Raw genomic sequence first — 23,140 nt, 5'->3', positions numbered from 1 at the left:
TGTGTAGCTTTGTATGTAGGCGAGATCCCCACCGATGCAAGTAAAGCGCATGCAGAAGTTGTTGAAAACTATTGATGAATCTTCTGTTCTGTCACTGTATTATGAATCACAAGGTTCTATTATGAAATTAGGATCTTTGTATGAGATGTTAAAATGAAGAAGTGGGTGCCTCAATTAGAAAATTGTTGATAATTCGAAACTCAAAATTGCATGAGTTCTTCATTGTGTGGGTGCCTCAATTGATAGAAAGATCAGACTCCGACCTATAATTTTTAAAGTAGCACATACATGCTTAGACTTTAGAAAGCATGTCTTGACTGATTTCCACCTCTAACAATATTGAAGTTATAAATTCTTTTGTTTTGTCCCTTTCTTTGTTCAAAGTGACTGTAAAAGCATAAAAATATACAAGCTACGCCGATTAGTCTAACATTCAAAAAAATTGTTATTAGCTGAGTCCATGCTAATAGCTTCAGCTTTTCACAAAATTGTACCCAATTTTGGCATTGAAAATAAATATAAGGACATTTCTACATTTTTACGTGACTCAATTTTTTTTAACAAAAGGATATTATGATCATGACGTCCATGATTGTTGCTGGCCAAACATTGTTAGGTTCTAATTCAGATCATATCTGCACAAACTAAGCATGCTTTGTCTTTCTGCATTTTAGTGCACAACTTCAGTTCACAACTGGTTTCCTAGTTCAATCAAATAAAGTCAAGCAGTGCACACACTCCTCCCTCTGTAGTTCTATTGCTCTTGGGTAATAGTTATCTATAGCTACTTTTTATGGATTTGATTCTCTCAAACCAGTCAAGTTCTGTTTAAGAGGAAACAAACCACATAAAATCAAATGGAAAATGATGGAAAGAGAAAATGCAAACATGTCATAAATAATGAGAGGGATCATAAAAGAGAATATAGCTCATAATACAAAAACTATCTTTTCTAAATAATGAGAGGAATAAGACATGATAAATCACATTAACTATCTTTTCTAATACAAAAACTGCTCAAGACACAAACCAATTTACATATAACTTATCCTTGACATTAATCTTATTCCAATGTAAAGCAAACTCCATAAATGACATCGTTCCATAGCAGCTCCGTTGGTTAAAATACACTTCATCTTTACATCTAGAGTCATATGAAACACAGTGAATTAAGCTCATAACAATTAACAGGGTTTCTACAGAGGTTGGGAAACCTCTGCAAGACCAGCACAGCATCCCCTGCCCTACTGCAGAATAAATCATATCAAGTGACAAAAAAGAATATCATTCGTGTATTTTGACAAAACAAGGGTGGCGTGTATCTTATAGAATTAGGACAGTCTACTTTCTAATTGCTTAAGAGGAAGGTATTTTCCTAGGGGCCACTTTCTGCTAGCAAATCATGGATATAATACAAGCTATATATACTTGGGGAAGTATCCTAAAAGCTAGATTGGAGATTATTCATACGCAGTTTTATGGAGTTGGTGATGGGCGAGAAATTCGGATTTGGGAGGATAACTGGCTACTGTTTCAACAAGGTCATATAGGAATTGGACCCCCCAACCTCCAAACTGTTATGTTAATTTAGTGGCGGAACTAATTAACATTGATCAAGGAGGATGGAATCTACATTTGGTTAACAATATTGTCCTTCCATGTGAAGTGCGCCAAATTGTTCAAATTCGCTTACCTTTTTAATGGTCAAAAGCACAGTTTTCACGTGGAGAACCAACAAAGACGGTGAATTCTCCTTGAAGTCTGCCTACAGATTCCCCAAGCAAAGAAATGCAGCTTTGAGTTCAAATCAATCTTTCAGCCCGCAAGAGAGTAATGTTTGGTCTAAGCTTTGGAAGATAAGAACCGTTTCGAGACATGTGAACATTATGTGGTGCATATTGTACAATTGGTTCCTGGTTCGCAGTTCCCTGTTTAAGGTGTTAATTGCTCTCCATTATGCTGTTTGTGTAATCAACATAATGAAACCTTGGATCATCTTTTTAAAGACTCTGAATGGGTGAAATTGGTAAGGCTTGCTTTAACTCTTGGTGTCATCTTTGCTGAAAACAGAGCTGGATTGGCTCTTTCAGGAACTGGATTGAGCAGGTAATTATGAATGAAGAAATTTAGGTGATTCAATGGATCTTTGCCATTTTCTATGAGGTTTGGAGGGCGAGTAGTCAGAAATGTTTTGAAGGAAAGGATGCTCCCGATGCCATGACCTTCCATCACAATGCAATTAGATCAGTTTGGAGTTTTGATAATGCGGCTGATGTGCTACATAAGATCAGTTTCGCACCAATATCTGTGCCAAATTGCAATGTTCAATGGTCTGCACCTGTCAGTGGCTCTTTTAAACTCAATGCTGATGCCGCAGGCCTTTATGACGAAGGCAGATGGGGACTAGCTGCCATGGTTTGAGATGCAGAGGCAGTTGTAGTTGCCGTGGCCACTGCATGGTTTGGAATCAGACATAGCTGAATGCATGGCAACGCTCAAAGGTTAGGAATTTGCTAAGGATATTCTCTTTCTCAATATTGCAATTTGCAGCAGAAATAGATTCATCAAATGTCTTCAAAGTCCTCCTAGAGACTCAACCTCAGCGCACTTCCCTGGGTACATTGCTGAATGTTGCAAAAAGTTTCCAAATTTTTATTATTTACATTTTGTCCATGTCCGTCTGGTAACTAATCAAGCTGCGCATTATTTAGCTAAATGTGATGACATGTACAAACGTGGCAGCCACACCAGGACATGACACATAGGTATAGCTAGCTCTTAACCAGACGCCTAATCATTTAATTTGATAGTGACTAAAAACAGAATTTGAAAACAAAAAACATGTATAACTCAAACCTTAACTATGTTTTAAGCAAGTGACAAAGCAAGGGGAACACTTTACCTTCTATTTCTTTCTTTAAAAATCTTCAAAGAAGAGGCCTAAATCTCTTTTAGCCTTTGTTTCCCTTCTTCCAACTCATTCAAACATAGCATAAACAAAATCAAATTTGAGAATCTTAAAGAGAATGCACCCACTTAATTACAGAATGCAGCTTAATGAATTTTCTTTTCATATATAAAGTAATTGTAGGAAATGTTTCCATTTCTTTTGCAGGCAAAAATAAGATACTATTTCTGAAAAACAAACTAAACATATTGAGCTCAGACAAATGTATATGGTTGTTTCTTCTCACTTCACAGCATTGCCCTCCGAACACTTTGCAAGTAGTACCAAAACAATTTTCAAAAACCAGCTTTAACGAGTTAAAGAAACGTAAAACCCACCAGAAAAAACGAACCATACAATGATACAAATATACTTACTTCATGTGGTTAATGAGCTCTACCAAAGAACGAATCATTCGGAAGAACCTGAGTTCGATTCATGGGTGGAACAATTCTTGGCTAGGTTATTACAACCTCACAACCGAACTCTAGAGTATCAGGTCCCCTTCTCTAGAGAACCGGAGGGTTAACACCAAAAAAGAAATAACAAACCATAAAAATAAATACTAGACTTACAAAAATGAGTGACTCTAGGATATAAAACACGCAACAAAGAACTCACCCTAGAAAACAAATTAAACCCAACAGAACAGAACAGAGTAGGACATAACTGCATGCAATAATAATCAACAGCAGTGAAGACTGAAGAGGAAACTAATTTACAACTAGTAAAATAAGTATGAACATTAGTCTCTATAATAATGCTAGTGCACAGTTTATATCCCAAAAAATGTAGAGGGTTGTGAAAAGTAGCATATGAAATTGAAAGAAAAATTGCTAATTACATACGGAGACCAGAATGAATTGGATGGTTGGAAAAAGATCCTCGTCAACTAAAATGAAAATCAAGAATTCGTCAGCATTAACTTCCTTAACAATAGTTTGAAATGGAAACAGTGAAATGTTGTTTTCATTCTAAAATAGGCATTGCTGAATGGATCCATGGAATTTGAATTGCAATGCCTATTTTAGAAATGAAAAGAGCAGTGTTCTGTTTCCATTTGAAATTAGCTACTGAAAAGGGAAGGCAACGCAGTCATGATTTTGATTTCAGGTGAAGAGGAGAAGAGAAGCATAGCCCAAGACGCCACCGCGGCGTTGTTTAGATCTATACACACTGTTTCAGTCCTTTATACTAAGCTTATCTTATCGATTTTGAGTCACCCTCCAATCATTTTGTTTTGTACTGTCTATGTTATGTTATTATATTATATTTTATTTTATTTTATTTTCAGATAACGTGCAGAAGAAGTAGTATATAGATGTACTTGGTTTCTGTTATGCATAACAAGACAAAATGTGTTAGGGAGACAGAGTAAGTAAAGAAACATACTAGTAGAAAATTTGTAACAATTTAAAAGATGGGAAAGGCTAGCTTGTGCCTTGCCAAAAATGGGAATAATTTGTTGAAATAAATGTATTTGAATTTTTTTATTTATTTTTGATTAATTGAATGCACAAAAGTCAAGGGAATGTTTCTACTTTTAAGTTGCTTAATATGTACTCTTAGGGCACAAGTTAGCATGACTAAGAAAGGTAGGAAAAAAAAAAATTAAAATACACGGTATGAAATGATTTGGTAAAAATAAAAGTCATGAAATGATAAAATAAGTTAAGAAATGCACTAAATATATATAGTTATAAATATAGATTTTTTTTTATCAATGATATTGATACGAAGATTTTACCGTCATTTCAACTGTCATTAATCTCATCCATGAATTTATAAAGCATAAAAAGTTGATTCTTTTGTCTCAACCAAATTTTTTCCATATACAAAACTCGAAATCGTGTACATGAATTTTTTTGAATGAGTATAAATCTCTGATCTGTTGAATCAATTCATTGTTGATGTTATAAATATATAGATATTATTAAAGGTTGGTCAATAATTACTCTTAAAAATATAAATATATATAGATATTATTGTTGTCATTTGTTTTACTTCAAAACAATAACCAAGTAGAAAATTCCAAGAAAAAATAACTTTCCTTTATGCACGTTCCTCATATCCTTTAGTAAGATCGAAAACTCAAAAGTACAAATTTGTGAATGTATCATCCCCTACATTCTCAAAAACAATTGAAATCGTGACCGATTATGAGAAATTCAACATTTAATTAGAAAAGCAGTGCTATGAAATAATGACATGTAAACTATTATAAATGCAACAATCAATTACTCATAAACATATTTAAACAATCTCCTCAAAAACAAAAAAAAATTTAACAATCTTTATAGCCATAATTTTACAATTTGGACTTGTAAAAAGTCTTTTTTTCAATATATCCAAATTGTACAATCCGAACAAATCCCTTCACAATTTTGTAATTTTAGGGAGCTTTTGAGATTGCAGGGGAGGAAAATTCTCAACAAATTTAGAAGTTGGTTACATTTTAATCAAAAAGATAATGATATAGTAGTTAATTTTTTATTTTTTTTTGTACAAAATGGCTTATGGAAACAATACTGAGGAGTTTATTCTTGTCCTCCGTCTAATTCTCATTCTCCGGAACAAATGTTAAGAATACAAAATATCTTTTCGCTTAAAAAATTCAAGAAATTGTGACATAACCATGATTTTGATGAAATACCAACTTGAGAATTTTTAGTGGTGCCATAAATCTTGTGTCTTAAAACAACCACTGACAGTTAATTTTTTGAAGGATGAACTACTGACAGTTAGTTTGAATCAATAAACTCTTTGAAATAAACAACTAGCACACACTCCCTTTCCATAAAAATAAAAATAAAATAAATAATCAATACAAGGAAGTGGAAAATTGAAGATGCACTCCGATTGTTTGATTATTTATCACCAACCTGCTTAACGGATTCTCTCTAGTGGCTCAAGTGATGAAAAATTCTAGCTAGTGAATCTGAACAACATTTATTTTAAGAGTGGGATTTTCCTCCAGGTAGATCCAGGAATTACCTGTACCAACATTTATTTGTGTATACACACCAACCAGATTCTCCTACCAAATTGTCAAGAGACACAAATATTTATACTTGTGTCACACCATTTTAATAAATAAATAACCAATTTGATATATTGAAACTAAAAGAACATTTCTTACTTTCTGATCAAACCACTCAAACACCAGATTCAATTGGCTGTGTTCACATTACTTGGCAAAGAATAAAAAACCATCATTACAGAGTTTTATTGAGACATCTAATGGTGCTCCGCCATTAAGATTCATATGCCTCTCGGCCGGCATTTCAATTTTTACACTGTGGCAACATGTGGGCACTTACCAAGAGTATTCCATAAAATATAGTCTCCAGAAGTAACCTGGTTATGGGCAAGAAATAGTTGGAGATAACGAATAAATATTCACTGGAGAGAGCAGAAATTTGCTTAAAATATTAATCATTGATCATACACATAAACAAAAATAAACAAATACCTGAGTTGAAAACTCCACAGGAGCTTTTACAGCGGGATAGATGCTCACCTGCAAAATACACAAATTATCAGACAGAATAACAAAGACGAATTGTAGGACAAATACACTACAAGAAATGGCTATGGTATGGAACAATAAAAGACATGGAAACATAAGTTGATTATCCGTTACACTCAAATAGCATATAATTGTCAATTTGTGATACTTAAAATTCTATGGATCTTAATTCCTAATCTAAAATAAGAGTGTCAACCAAAAGTGAAAGAGACTCACAGATTTAGGATCAATCGAAATTCCAGATATTGATGCCCCAACAATCTTGAATGATACCTGCAATAATATAAGTATATGTATCTCTATATAAGAAAACTTTTGTCACAGAATTGGAACTTTATGGGCTTAGGCCCCTTTGTTTCCCCAAAAAAAAAAAAAAGCATTGGAACTTTAAGGTGCATTTAAGATATGTAATTACTACACTTGGAAAGGTAACTGCTGCAACACTAAGCACCAAGGAGTAATATTTTGACAGATTAAATAATAATAATACAAGAAAATGAGTAAATTATCTTCCTTGGGATATAAGATATGTAACCAAATTCTTAAATGCCTAAAATTCAAATGGTGATTAGATCATATATGAGAAATTATAAACTTGAACAATTAAGATTGACAAATTCAGCAGATAGAAACATTTTGGAGAAATTCTAAATTTAGTTTAAAAGTAAAGTGAACGCGATAACAATGCTAAGATTCTAGGTTGTCAGGAACTTAGGAGGCCAGTTACATTAGGGGTCCAATTGAGCATCCACTTGTACAAGGTGTATGGTGCATGGTATCTGGTCTGCATATTATTAAAAACAGTAGTATTGGGCCAATGTTTTTTATCATCTCAGCAACAAAGTTATTCAGAGTCCTATTAGTGAAGTATATTATTTTTCTGTCTCTTGTCCATCCAAGCCCTTAAATTATAAACATCATAAAATAATGTAAAATGTAAAGGAAATAATCATTAATAAAGAAATGCAAACTTTATAAAATACTAAAAGAGAATATAAAAATGGGAAGGCATGTACTTTAGCATAATTGTATGCTTGCCAGCAAAATGGCTCCTCTAGATCAACCGGAGGAAGATCCTTGTTCATTTTCTCCATCAAATGTTCTTCATTAACCATGTTGCTGGCATTTTCTGCCTCATTATCACTATCATCTTCAACAATTGTTCCAACGAATGACCTAGAGGAAGACAGCGTTTGGTTTTTCCATGGTGCAAACTTGATTGTCCCTGGGAATGTCACTTCAATACTCTTTCCAGTCAGCCCCCGTCCACTTGTCACAATTTTCCATTCAACAGAGTGCTCTGAAGTTGACACTGTTCCCATGGAAGGAGTACCATCCAAGGATACAATCCTCCTCCTAGGAAAGGGCATAGTCACAGTACAGAACTCCATTGTCAAAGGAGACTTATATCCTTCCATCAGACGCAACTTGAATAGAAATGCACCTTTATCCTCAGAAACCATTGACAGCTGATAGAATCCTTTTACAGGAGGTCCAAGGGCACAAGTTGCCTGATAACGCATCAACACAAAATTACCTAACGGTGGAGAAAACACCACCCCCTGCTTATCTGGACCTTGGTCTGAAACTTGAGCACAAGGATGGTATGAAGAAACCTCAAGTTTTGCTATGTTCAATCCTGCTAAGGGAAATGATACATCTGGCAACCCTTCCAGATCAGCTCTACAATTTATTTGACCCGAAACTGATATAATATCCGGAATCTCATCTCTATCATACAGAGCCGCATGAACAATCTCATGAGTCGTAAAAATCATTCTCTGCTTTCCTTTGTATAGATATGGTTTCCAAGCTGGTTGCTTCTGGTCTGTTGGTGCCAAATCTGAAGCGGAAAAGCCATTCGTCTTGATGGTAAAAATATTGGAATAATTAAGGTCCAAGGGTGTGCCTGTATATAAATATACATTGATAGATTAAATTTGCAGGCAATAGGAAATTTCCAGCATAACTTGTAAAATAAAAACAAAAATATGAGACGAGGAATACCATAATAAAAGGTACCAACCAAAGGGCATTGAGCTACTGATAAATGTTCTGAGCGCATCTTTGTCTAAAGGCCTAGACCCCATTTTCGGAGTATCGGCTGTGACAGATCCTTGTCCAATTGTTCCCAAAGGAGAGGAAGAAGCAACTTGTGGAGATACAGGTTTGGCCCGGGAAGACATGCCTATACTGCCAGTTAATGAATCAAACAGTCCACCAACAGAGGGAGCTGCAGCCATGATCACTTCAGGTTCAACTGTGTCACCGGTAATTATGTCACCAATGGTATGTGCAATCATAAATGCCCTGTGACATCAGAAGCAAAACTTGCATAAAAAGTACATACGATGAAGCAAAATTCCATAACATCAGCCTGCAAACAAACTCACACATAAACCACACTGAAGGTGTTCTTTGAGTACATTATAATTGTAAGAAAGGCATAGGGTTAGGGGATTTCTATTTAGCCAAACAATTCAACAAGCACAGACATAAAATAGGAAAATTGAAGTAATGATCTCACCCTCTACCCCAACCTTACAGGGAAATGAGTCTGCATTAGAGACGAGGTAGTTTTGACAAGTAAAAGCTTACAGCCTTACACAACAGGAAAACCCTAGAAGCGCAAGAGCTCCTATTTTAAAAGTACTCTGCCTGTCTAGAACCAGAAAAATACTTACTTGGGCACATACCCAACACATCAATCTTAGGCACACATACAATAATAAGAAAAAGTGGAAAGAGAAATAATTGAATAATATTTATTTTTTAATGAATTAAGTAAAATACATTTTGATGTGTGTGTGTTTAAATGGTGTGTCCAAAGGCATGTGCCCAAGCAAGACTACCTCCTAGAACCAACCATCTTAAAGTTTAAGTTGTTAGATGGAAACCAACAAAAGATCCCACTTACTGCCAAAATCCTATTTAGCTATGAAGAATCCTAGAGGCATTATTTTATCCAAATAACGTTTTAATATGGTGTCAGGGCCTTTCCAAGATCTGTTGGGGAACCTGCTATCAGGTCAACGCTATCGGACCACGCTCCGGATGTCTAGTCCTAGGCATGAGGGGTGTGTTAAGAGTCATGCATTGAATGAGATAAGGCCAGAACATGAGTTTATAAGTGAGTGCAACCCTCACCTTACGAACCGTTCTTGTAAGAATGAGTTAGGTCGTCCTCGTGAGCTTAGCTCAGTTGGTATGGACAATGCATAAAATATGCAAGGTCCGGGGTTCGAACCTCGGCCACCACCAAAAAAAAGAATGAGTTAGGCCCAACCCAAATTTTATAAGTGAGTGCAACCCTCACTTTACGAGCCGTTTTTGTAAGGATGAGTTAATCCCAACCCAAATTTTAAGAAGTTAAGAATAAACAATTATAAGATGTAAGATAGGTAAGGGCCCAATTGCCTTGACTGATTCCCAAACCCTCATTCTATAAGCATTCTTAGCAAAATGTTGTAATGTTATCACATGTACTTCGAAAATCGCTTCAAGGTCAGTTACCAATATAATACTAATGACAACCAATAAATCTAAAACTATAATTCCTAAATGTTAGAACCATTTGCAGGTAAAGTAACTTAACATACCCTGTTATTGCCGGAAGATCAAGCAATAGCGAAGACAAACTATCATCGAGACCAATAGAACTACCGCAGTCAGGTGTTTTACATAACCTTTCATAAGCCTTTACATGTTTAGGCTCAACCAGTGGCAGAACAAGTAAACTGTAATGACCCTTAATGTGCAGGATTAAAGGCCACAAAAGATTCTTATCATAGTCGCGTTCTTTGTTAATGTAAAGACCTATGATATGACGAGTAATTGGATCATCCACCCATGAATCTGATCCTATAGATGAATTACTTTTTCGTATACCAAATCCACGCGCAGATCCTTCCTTAAGTCTTTTGTTGAGAAAAGCATCAGCTAGTTCAGAGTCGGAGGGTAAAGAAGAGAAGATTTGATCGGTGGTGTCATTGAAAGAAGTTCGCCAACGCTTTTCTACAACCGGGAATCTCCTGTAGTAATGATAAAGATAAGTAATAAGGAATTTGGATCTAATTGAGGTGAGGGTGATAGGAGGAAGGTGGTTACCTGGAGAAAACGACGGCGTCGATGTTGTTGAGAATCCAGATTGCTCTGATGCTGCAACCACTGGACATTGCTGCTAGCTAGCTACGAAGCAAACAGAAGAAAGCAACTATGCCACTTCAACCTCCTCCCTCCTCCCGTTCATTGTGTATTTACCAGTTCAATTATTTTTTATACATTATTTAATTTTAATTTAGTGGTGGTTTGTGTACATTGATAATGATTAATTAAGGTTAATATTGTAGTAGTTCTTATAAAATAAAATAAAATAAAAAATCTAATATTTTTTATTTTGACGAAAAAAACTAATATTGTATTCCGCTATTATTTTATTTTATAAGAAAAGTATGAACTGTGTTTTTTTTTTTTTATGAAATTTTGATTTTGATTAAAACTAAAAATATAAAAAAAATTAAAGGAAAAACTAAAAATATAAATGTTATTGCTTTCAAGTTATAAGAAAAATAAACTAACCATAATTATCTATTCCAATGACACCAACAATATAACAAATAAATATAATCTAAATTTTGTTTTTTTAATGACACCAACAATATTTTTTATTATAGAAAAATTTGTTTAAGGGTATAATTTGGATAATGAAAAAGTAAGTATAAATATATTCATCTAGTTTGTTACACTTTTTAAATGATCAAGGAAAAAGCCAGATATATATATATATATATATATATATATATATATCGTGTTTGTTATATTTGTTTTAATATTTAAATTATTCTTATCTATTTGTTTACATGTGTTATTTGTATTGAAAATTGAGGATATTTTTGAAAAGGAAAAAATCAACCCAAAATTAATGAAATGAATAATTTTCTTTATATATAGTATAGAAGTATAGATTTAAATAAAATAGAAGTGTCCGTTCAATGAATATGATCTTAATCTAAGATTTTAGCAATGAGAATCAAGAAAATTGATGATTGGTTTAATTTATGCAAGCATTTTATTTTGAATAAACACTCAATTTCATCCCTAAACTAACATTCTCAAAAACTTACTCTTTAAACTATTAAAATCAACGAAAGATCTCTAAATTATTCTCTCATTCAACAATTTAGTCCTTCAATATGTAAAATTGGTTGTTTTCATGATAGTTTAGAGACTAAAATGATGAAATAGTAATAGTTTATGGACCAAATTGACTATTTATTCTTTTAATTCTTGCAATGACGAAAATGCATCCTACTTAATTAATGATGTTAGCTTCTCTCTATCACAATGATGATTTACTTGTAAATACAATAAAAGTAATGTTAACTTGTGTCCTAAGGACGCATGTTAACCAACCTAAAAATAAAAATATTTTTTTAAATTTTATACATTTAATTAATTAAAAGTTAAAAAAATTAAACAAATGCATTAATTACAACAGAATATTTCTATTTTTGAGTCATCTCTATTATATATATTTCCCCTATTTTATTTTGATAGTACACATGGCAACCTTATATTGAAAGATGCATTTAATGTTTTCTTATCATCCAATCAAATTGAATTATGATTCATTTACTTTTTATTAGCCAATCAAAATTATTCATGACACATTTAGTTTTCATCAGCCAATCAAAATTGATCATGTCATATTTTTTTTCTATATATTGACAATTTGTTTTTCATTATTTTCATATGTCTCTTCCCCATCTCTTCCTCCATAAACAAATTCATAAAAAAAAAAAAAAAAAAAATCCGTGTTTTAAAAGCATGGAAGTTTTTTGTAAACAAAAAAACATGGAAGTTTAATCACTTGGATGTAGATTATGGAGTTGATTTTATTTTTTGTGTATCTTATTGTTAATGGTTGATTCTACTTTCTCAAGATCCCATTGAAGAGCATGTGTCTATATTCTTCGACTTCAAGGCGTTCAAAATCAGCAATACAATTTTTAATTGAGGCAATGTTTTGTATTTGATATAGAATCAATATGTTAGAGTTTATATATCTTATGTTGATTGAATATTACTTGATGAATTGATATGTCGAAAAACCAATCTCCATAAATTTATTTAGCTTTTATCTATATATAATCTATAATATTTGTCTTACGTAAATGTTGTATTACACATGGGCTCTTATTTGATGAATTCTTAACACGTCTCCCGATTTGTTACTCATCCTAATGATTCACATCATCTAATCTGGACAAACCTTTTTTAATAAGAACAAATCTTAACTTTATCATGATTTACTATAACAACTTTTCATTATCATGGTTCGTTCAATAGAATGTATCAAAAGTTTCAATCAGCCATTGAGCAATAATCAAAGTTTCTCAAGACACATAATCGCGGTTTCTAACTCTAAAAGAATGTGTCATAAAGTCATGGTTTTCTGGAAATGTTATTACATTATCTTCAATACAACCTTGATCAAATCAAAACTTACTCAAGTTTTTGTTTCTTAAACTCATACTCATGCTTATATATTTTTTTTAATGTGAGACATCGACTTCACTATACAAAAAAAAGTTCTGTTATTTCAATTTATTTTAACTTCATGAATTTAATATATAGTATAAATATCTGTTAAAAAAACGTTTCTTGCATTTCATTTAATATCCTTTGGTACTCAATTATTTCATTTGATTTATGGTCTACTTATTTAATTATTTTAAAAAACCAATGCCATAATTTTTCCAATGACCATTTTATTCCTCCCAAAATTTAATTAATTAAAATTATTTTTTGTCAGTTTGTTTTGATAAAAAAAAATTGGATCCTAAAAATATTTCAGATTCTAAAATTTAATTAATTAAAATAATGTTAGCATTTAATCTCTTAACAATTGTCCCAATTAATGTAATTAATAATTTCCTTTTACAACTAATTACTAACATTTTTTTTTGAGGGAAACTAATTACTAACATTTATCATTAAAAAAATCATTTATTTTATAGGATATTTTTTTTATTAATTCAATATATTAAAGATATCACTTTTCAACTATGATAATGAATAAATTATTATGTACATTTGTAAATAGTATATAAAATAGTTTTCAAATTTAAAATAAAAAATTATAGATATTTTAAGCATCTTTTTTAACAAGTTTTTTAGGATCTCTCAAAACAAAACAAAAAACAAGTTTTTTAGGATAAAATTTGTTAAGAAAAAATGAAAAATAAAAAAACTAAAGGACATAAACCTAGCCCAATAAACAATTATGGACATAATCTTTTCCATTAATTTCATTGATTGTCTTTGTACCAATTATCTTTACTGTCACCTTAAATTTCATTTAAAAATATTATGACATTTAATCAAATTAACTCTACCCACATGTACCCATTATCTTTACTGTCACCTTAAATTTCATTTAAAAATATTAAGACAGCATTGGGAGTCTTGATCTCAAAATAATGAACATGTATCAAAGTCTCACTGCTAATTGGTAGGGTGAAAAACAACGAAAAACGACGAGAGAAAGAAACAAGCTGTTACAGCTTTTTTTTTTTTATTAAATATTAAGATAATATAATTTTGGCTTTTAGTGGCAATCATGGGTAGTTTGTAGGCTAATTCGTCGAATTTTGTTGGTTTGTTTCGTACCATATAATATTTCCCATAATAAAACTCTCAGTTGGACCTCTAAAAAAAAAAAACTCCCAATTGTTCTTCAAAAAGAAAACCTCCCAACTGTTTTTACGAGAGTCATTTTTTTAAAAAAAAATTATAAAAAAAAGAGAAATATTATTGTAGGTTAACTCCCCTCCCACGTATGACTAAATATAGATTTTTCTTATATAAAATAAAAATGTTTACTCAAATTTTTCTAATAGAAAAGAAGGACATAATCCACGAGTCCTAGCATACTTGGTAAAATACTGGAATTTTTAGATAGTACGTCATGATCAAGTTTGAACCCAAACTCCCCTACTTATGTGTGTGTGAATTTTCAAGAATTATTATCATTTTGTCGATCTTTCGAAAATAATTGAAATGAAAATCAAAATACATGTTTCAATTTGTAACATATTTGATAATTATTTAATACCAATTAATTGAGAGTTTTATTTTTAGGGGAATCAAATGAGAGTTTCTTATTTGAAATCAAAATTCATTCATATACTCATGATGTAATAACGAAAAATAATAATTACAAATTGAATACATGTTTTTGTTTCTTAATTAAAAGAGTATTGTCTTTATTTGTTTTCAATAAATTGTGTAACTATTTTTTTTAAGAAGACAAATTATCTATAAAAAAAACCCAGCGATGACCAATTCACAAAAATTGTCTAAAATAGAGGAGAGAATATCGTTCCAATAAAAGAATTTGTTAAGAGCAAGATTTATGTTATCTAGGTCATCAACACAATGATTTTCTTCCCTAAATATGTGAGTAACTATGAAATTCATACTTCTTAAAAGAATCGTACAATTTTGCCATATGTTACTTAAATGTCAAGGAACTATTTTGAGAGATTCGAGGGACAAATATCTACTATAGAGTGGAATATGTCTCTAACCCGAGATTCTTCAAATTATTGTCAAATGTAAGCTCAATTACGCTCATTGCTCCAGAGATCTCTGCATGAAAAGTTGAAGCTTTACCAGTGTTTTCAGTAAAGCAACCAAGAAAAGCACCTTCAATATTACTAAAAATACCTCCATGATACAATGGTACGTGTAGAAGCTCAATTGGTGTTACCCTTTCCTCTAACTATTTACCTATCATACAGGTTCCAAATGTAATCCATGGAAGAAAAATGTAGTTGTAAATTTATTTATTAAGGCAGAAAAACAAGTTCAAAATTTTTACTACAAAAGACCATTCAAAAAATAAATGTAAAGTGATTTCAACAATAGTTGAGCAAAGGATTCACATAGAGGGAAAGTTGTAACCCCCTGCATAAGTTTTTCATTTGTAGGTATCTTATCATGCATGAACCTCCAATGAAGAGATTTTGAAGGAGTAACAACTATTATATTATGCTCTAAATAGCTTTTTCCCGGTGTAACTTTTGAGATTGATGAAACTTGAACGAGTATGCCTCTTGGAGATAAAGATCACCATAAGAGGTATACTTCCATATTATACATTAATATAAGAATAATTCATATTAATTTCATAAATCAATTTCATCATATTTAACTACGTGCGCCAACAAGTCAAATATTTTAGCATTCATATATTGACATGCCTATATATTTGTTTAGGAAAATTTGACAAGGTAATTAGGCAGCCAAGAATAAAAAAAATATTTTCTTGACAAATTTTTTTGCATAAAAGTGGATGACATCTAAAATTTAAGATTAAAAAAATCCAACAAATAACACCTAAAAACTAACAAAAACATATTATCATAATGTTGAGACTTTCACTGAAGCCTACATTGGGTTGTATCATTGCATTAGACTGGGATAAACCACATAAATGAGATTGACACCACATTTTCATTCAAAATCTTTCGGAACATGTATATGAGTCATCTCCTTTATGTTATTCAAGATCTACTCTTCCATCCATTGTAGACCTTTAACTCATAGTTGACACATTATCATCTCTCACAAGTGTGTGTCTCTCTGCATCTATAATTATGTGATATAATCAAATAAGGTCAAATGAATGCACAACATGGTAGAAAAGGTGGGTTGGTGGTAATTTAATGGAGAAAGAAAATTATAAAGAAAAAAGACGAAAAAGAAATTCAAGATTTAGAGAAATGATATTAGTAAAAAAAAAAATAAGAATTTTGTTTTGTGCACGAGGTTACAAGAAATGAGGCGAGTTATTGGTAATTTTATTAGTTTGTTGAAGGATTCAGAGATTGTTTTTGCCACAACATTTAAAAATTTAAAATAAGCAAGTATTTTTTTCATCTCATCATAACACATTATCTTTTTCTATGGTTAAATCACATCGAAGATCAAAACTGAATGAATTTGAAATAATAGAGATTAAGTAAAAAATATTGCATGAAAGCGAAAGACATCCAAAAACTTCCATTTAGTATGAAAATTAATTAAACGATATCCAAAAACTAGAAAATCAGCCCATCATAATGTTCAGAGTTAGGTGGGAGCCTACAATGGGTTGGATTATCACATTAAGTTAAGAGCAACTAAACATGTGAGATTGACACGACATCAACATCCAAAACCAAAAGACAATAGGTATATTGATAATTTCACTTATATGTTTCTCAATATCCACTCTTGCATCCAATGTAGAACTTTAAGTCACAATTGACACATCAATATATCTCCTTTAAGTGTGAGACACTTTGTGACATGGTGACATAGCCCAATAAGGTGAGACAGAGGCATAACATGGTAAAATAAGTGGGTTGATGATGGTTTCATGAAGGGAGGTTTATGTTCCTATATTTCAGTAAAAGAAAATTATAAAAATAAAGAATATGAACAATAAATTTGAACATGAGAGAAATGATAAGGAAAAATATAATTTGTTGTTTTGTCCACGAAAGTATTGAGAATAGCGCGAGTTAATGATAATTTTATGGGTTAGTTGAAAGATTTGCATATTTAAGAATAATTATTTTACCAAAAAATATACTCAATTAAAAAAGTGTCACGTTGTTTAAAAATGTCTAATAAACATGTACTTTGACAATTCAACATAATATGTTTGTATTTTTTCATTGTTAGATCTCACTAAAGACAAAAAAATGAGGTATTTTAAATAATAGTAGTTGGATAAAAAAAATACATGATAGCGAACGACATCCAAAAACTTAGATTTAATATAAAAATTTACGCAAATGACATCAAAAAACTAAAAAACAATGGGTCATGTTAACTTGTGCCCTTGGGGCACATGTTAAGCAACCTAAAAAGAGCAACTTTGCATTAGAAAACATAATAGATCAACTTTTAAGAAGTTGAATGCATGAATTTTAATGTGTATATTTCAATAATGAGTTCCTTAACATGCGTCATTGAGGGCACAAGTTAACATTTGCCAAAAACAATTCATCATAGTGTTCAGAGTTCTGAGGGAGCCTACATTGGGTTGGATCATCACATTTGACTAAGAGAAACCCAATAAATAAGATTGACACCACATATGCATCCAAAAAATTAAGACATTAAATATATTGGTCATCTATGTTACTCAATATATATTTTTTTTCCTCCATTGTATAAGTTTAAATCACACATAGCACATTAACATCTCTCCCTTAAGTGTGAGATGTTATGTGTTTGTGATACGATGAGACTTCCAAATATGGTCAGAAGCAGGAAATGGTAAAACATGTGGGTTGGTGACGGTTTCATATAAGGTTGTTTTTATTCCTTTATTTTATGTGAAGAGAGAAAGTAAATTTGAAAAAAAAATGTAAAAGAAATTTGAACATGAGAGAAATGATAAGAGAAAAAAAAATTAAGGAGTGGTGTTTTATCAACTGATAATTTTATGGATTTGTTAAATGGGTTGGAGATTACTGGGTATTAATGCTATCAAAATATTAGATTAATTAAAAAACACCATATATTTTTTTTTTTAAATTAGCATGTAGTTTGTCAACTCAGCAGAACACATATATTTTTCCGTTGTCAAATCCCATCAAATACCAAAAGTGAAAGCGGATGACATCTAAAAACTAAAATTCAAGATAAAAAATTAAACAATTGACACTCCAAAACTAACAAAAAAAATCATCATAATATTGATACTTCAATGGGAGCCTACAATGGGATCACATTAGGCTAAGAGCAACAATATAAATGAGGTTAACCTAACTTCTTCACCAAAAGTCTTAAAACATCAGGTATATCGGTCAACTCACTTATATATTTTTAAACATTTACTCTTGCATGTAATGTGAAATTATAACTCACACTTGATACATTAACACCTCTATTTCAATTGTGAGATTCTCTATGCATGTGATCCACCACCATGCGCTATTCCTGCTCCCCAACGACGTTGAATCATAATATGTTGCCATCGTTGGGACATTTGGGGAAGCCAATACTAATGTGGATCAACACCTTAGAGAAAGAATTACCACACAAGTGAGAATGATACCACGTCTTCAACCAAAATTTTAAGCCATAATTATATGAATTTTTTCACTTATTTGTTGTTCAATCTCCACTCATTTATTCAATGTTAGAATTTAGTTGACTCATTTATTCAATGTTAGAATTTAGTCGACACTTGATACATTCCAATATACTATCTCAAGTATGACGAAATTCTAGCCCGTGCTTGGCACGGGTGTCCATACTAGTTAACTTATATTTTAAGAGCAAAAGTTAGTATTTCCTATACAATAAACACACATCCTAAAAATAATCCACAAATTAAATAGACCTACAACATAAGTGGATTAACATAATAGTAGTATTTAAATAATTTCTACTTAACATAATAAGAGGATTAACGAAGAAGAAAGTAGTATTCAAATGAACACTACTAAACAACGTGGGTTGAAAATTCAAGTGAAACTTGGATTTTTCAATTAATAGGATAGATTATTTAAATAAAAATGTTAGAGAATCTATAATCTATAATAGCAGTACATTAATAAAGACTCGTTAAATAGCCTCACATGTATACATCATTTATTTATAATTTTTTAATAAAAATATCTATTAAGTACAATGACTCCAATGACAATATACTAATAACGACTTCAATGAAAAGTAATTATAAATAGGTCCCACTAACTTTACATCATCATACAAAAGTAATTTATTTAGTAAATTATAAATAACCTCTAAAATATTACTTATTTTAAAAGTGGGATCAACTTGTATATATTTTATTAATTCTTTCGAACGTGTAATCTGTTAGTTGCTCAAGGAAGAGATTGTCCTTATATAGTTGCATGTTACATAATATGTATATATTTTTTCTTCCTCCAATGAAGATCCTTAACAGAGAAAGATTCTTGTTAAGTATAAGAACCCCTTGTTGAAGATGCTCCTAGTGTTTCTATTATTTTTCTTTTTCCATTAATAGTGATTCGATTCTTTGTCAAATTCTGCCGCATAGGTGTAATCTATATCTACATGGAATACATTGTTTTAAGATGACTTTTACACTTTCAAATATATGGTTTAACAAATTTGCTTAAAATAATGGTAGTATTTTGTTGTCATTTAAAAAGATAGAAATTTATACTATAGTGTTACATTGTTGGTGTAATTAAAGAAATATGTATTTATTAAAATAAAAAAATGCAAAATATCTATATTTTTAATTTTAATCTAATCAAAATTGAAATTTCATTTAAACTATATTATTTGTAATTTATATACATCAGCGCAATAAAAAGAGTTGTGCCTCTCCAAACGAGATAGATAAGATTCGTAAATGTTTTTTTTATTGATATTTCAATCGTAGCACTTTTTTTTAAGGCAAACTGTAGGATATTGAAGGCTTAAAGTTACTAATGTTTTTAATTAGACGTTTAAAGAAGTTAAGCTCTCGATATGAATTTTAATCCCAGTACATGCCACGTATATATCCTTTTTTCATGAGCCGTAGATATCTGAATTGCGTCTATATATATGGAATGCAAAAATCGTTGATAAAGTTGGAGAAAATAACTATGATCGTTTAATGGACAATACTTTTTTTTAGAGTACTTAATGGACAAATACTCCTTTTTTTTTTACAGATTAATGGACAAATACTTGTTAGCCCCTTCTTTGGTCATAATATATATAGCTATATATGTAAGCTTATGATGTACAATTAACACTCTCCTACAGGTAAGAGAGGGCTGGATAGTGATGACTTGATTTATTGAATGAAACGGTTTACAGAACGTCCAACCAAGCAAAATTAACAAGAGTATTACTTTTCCCACCCTATGGCCTTCTCGCGCGTCCTATTTTTTTTACCAAAATACCCTTTATCCGGAAAATATATTCCGGACAATATTCGGAATGTATAATCCGTACCGTTTGAAAATCACCCTGTCTCGTGAGGGCTTGCGAAACTTGGGGTTGGTCAGTTGAAATACAATCCGGATAACATACTCCGGACATAAGAGCTGTATTCCGGAGAAGATATTCCGCACGCCCTGTATTCAAAACGAGCGGGAAAAAGTAGACGTCTTTTTCCGGAATATGTAATCCGGATAGCTAGGTTATATATAGATCTCCAGAACCTAGCTGAAGCAGACCACCTTTATCAAAAACACTCCCTACACCTCTAAAAAACACTCCATTTGGGCGAAATCTTGGTTTGGAGCAGCAATCTGGCCATAAAAGGGTGTTAACATCATCATTTTCGTCTGAATGCAAAGGTAATGTGTATATAAACCTTTCCCTAGTCGATTTTTAGGCGATTAAGATTTGATCACGTTGTATGATCTTCACTGTACTTATCCGGAACTCGTAATCCGGACTGTGTTCATGCATTCCGGATAACATTTTCCGGACACCAGCAGTAGAGAAGCTGTGTTCATTTTCTGACTCTGTTTTGCACTGTTTTCAGTTATGCTTGTTCCTGTTGATCCCCCGAATGATGATGGACCTGAATGATGATGGACCTCAGAATGAACCTCTTGTTGTGGAAGAGCTTCTTTTACTTGAATATGCACATGATTCCGGAGATGCCAAATCCGAGAATCCCCCACCACCACCCCCGAAAGTAGTGGATGCTCCTCCTCATATTCCTCCTGTTGTACCACCCCCAGGAAGTATCATGATTCTGATGAAGTCAGTGATGTTTTTTGGACACATCCAGAGTCTATCAAGTTGTTTAACACTTTCTCCACGGTGCTTGTGTTGGATTCAACATACAAGACAAACAAGTATCGTCTTCCATTGCTTGAGTTTGTCGGTAATACTTCTACCATGAAAACATACCCTATTGCTTTTGCCTATATGCTGTCTGAGAGGCAAGACAATGTTTATTGGGCTCTTGAGAGGTGTCGTGAGATGTTGCACTCCAAAGATCTCTATCCCAAAGTAGTTGTCACTGATCGGGACAATGCTTTGATCAATGCCGTGGAAAAGGTTTTCCCTAAAGCTACTACTCTGTTGTGCTCATATCACATTGGACAAAATGTGAGAGCAAAGTGTAAAGTGGATTGCAAAGTGACGGATCTCAAAGGCAAGAATGGGCAACCGATTAAGCCTGGTTCGGTTGTGAAGACTGTGATGGCTGCATGGATGGTTATTGTGGACTCCGACACGGAGGAAGCATATATTGATAATTGGACCCGGTTCAAAGTTGTATGCGCAAAATTTCCCAAGTTTTTGGATTATGTTGAAAAGACAATTTTGGATCCGGTTAAGGATAAGTTTGTGAGGTTTTGGGTTGACAAACACCTTCATATGGGGAATACTACAACAAACAGAGCTGAATCTGCTCACGCTCGGTTGAAAAAGTATCTGAGTAGTAGTATGGGTGATTTGAGCACAAACTGGAAATCCGTTCATGCCATGCTAGAGCTGCAACATACCGCAATACATGCTTCGTTTCAGACGAGCATTATCATGCTTGAACATCGGTTCAAAGACAAGGTGTTGTGGTCTAGGTTGATCCGGAACATTTCAAGGGAAGCTTTGCATCATCTCGTAGTGGAGTACAATAAAGCACTTAAAATTGGTACGGATAAATCAAGATGTGGTTGTTTGAGTTTGATCACATACGGGTTACCGTGTGCATGTATGCTAGCTTTGAAGATCAAGAACGGCACCGCCATTCGTTTGGAAGAAATTCACACCCACTGGAAGAGGTTGGGGTTCGAGTACGGGGTTGACCCGAAGCTTAAAAAAGAAGACATCTCTCTATTGCCAGAATGGGATATTCTCCAGGTATTTTTTTTCAAAATTGTCTCTGTTTATGTTCTGCCCATGATTTCTGTTTCTGTATTATGTACTGGTGCAATCCGGATTATATAATCCGGAGGATAAGTAGCATTTACGCCCCATGCAAATGCATTTAAGGCTCATGCAAAGGGTGTATCGGGAAGTTCCGGATTATACAATCCGGATTAGCTTGTCTATTTCGGATTGTATAATCCGGAAGTCACCAGTAGTAACAGAATGGCATGTTTCTGACTGGTTTTCCTCTGACTGTTTTGTTACACATTGTAGGCGCGGTTCAAGGACGCCGATTACAACATGAAAGTGCATTTGAAAGAACAATTCCGGCAATTTGTTTTACCGGAAACCACCTCTATGCGTCCACCGCCAAATAAGGTCACCACCAAAGGAGCTCCAAAGAAAGATAAGCAAAGCATTCGATCGACAAGGCGGTCCCCTTCCCTATGGGAGATTGTTGACTCCCAAGAGCAAGAAACACAGGGTTCATAGACACGGTCAACAGGGACAAGTAGAAAGAGAGCACGGAAAAGCAACATGTCTCCTACTCCTCCTAAGCCAATTCCAAAAAATCCCAAGAAGCCAACACCCGTTGAGGTCCACATACCAAACAAAGACCAAATCCCAATTTGGATGCATGGCTTTATTGAAAAGGTTACGGATGTACCCGGTAATGGCCATTGTGGGTTCCGAGCAGTTGCGGTCCTACGTAACTTGACTGTTGATGATCACGTATTAGTCCGGTACAACCTTTACAAAGAGCTTACCGATGTAGAAAATGACCG

General features: G+C 32.7%; 2 protein-coding genes and 1 long non-coding RNA gene across 4 annotated transcripts; 1 reads left to right on the top strand and 2 right to left on the bottom strand.

Annotated features, from left to right (window-relative positions):
• Positions 1-870: 870 nt before the first annotated feature.
• Positions 871-4,110, bottom strand: LOC146902478 (uncharacterized). Of its 2 annotated transcripts, XR_015022879.1 has the most exons (3): positions 2,903-4,110; positions 1,694-2,624; positions 871-1,144 (listed from the first exon to the last, which is right to left on the bottom strand). It is a non-coding gene; the product is annotated as an uncharacterized LOC146902478 (long non-coding RNA). The 2 variants fall into 2 exon arrangements; XR_015022878.1 differs by lacking the exon at positions 1,694-2,624.
• A 1,951-nt stretch (positions 4,111-6,061) lies between these two features.
• Positions 6,062-10,726, bottom strand: LOC146902477 (clathrin adaptor complexes medium subunit family protein). The gene is made up of 7 exons (XM_085735791.1): positions 10,584-10,726; positions 10,076-10,507; positions 8,503-8,786; positions 7,493-8,385; positions 6,693-6,749; positions 6,420-6,467; positions 6,062-6,304 (listed from the first exon to the last, which is right to left on the bottom strand). The coding sequence occupies exons 1-7, from the start codon at positions 10,649-10,651 to the stop codon at positions 6,239-6,241; spliced, it is 1,848 nt and encodes a 615-aa protein (XP_085591917.1). The 5' UTR covers positions 10,652-10,726; the 3' UTR covers positions 6,062-6,238.
• Positions 10,727-21,051: 10,325 nt separating this feature from the next.
• On the top strand, positions 21,052-22,847 carry LOC146902476 (protein FAR1-RELATED SEQUENCE 6-like). The gene is made up of 3 exons (XM_085737143.1): positions 21,052-21,223; positions 21,271-22,346; positions 22,629-22,847. The coding sequence occupies exons 1-3, from the start codon at positions 21,052-21,054 to the stop codon at positions 22,845-22,847; spliced, it is 1,467 nt and encodes a 488-aa protein (XP_085593269.1).
• The last annotated feature ends 293 nt before the right edge of the window (positions 22,848-23,140 follow it).

The sequence above is a fragment of the Medicago sativa genome, chromosome 8, assembly GCF_051527215.1.
Source record: "Medicago sativa cultivar Bolivia chromosome 8, Bolivia_mono, whole genome shotgun sequence".
NCBI lineage: Eukaryota > Viridiplantae > Streptophyta > Magnoliopsida > Fabales > Fabaceae > Medicago > Medicago sativa.
This window is presented reverse-complemented; position numbering and strand designations above follow the sequence as displayed.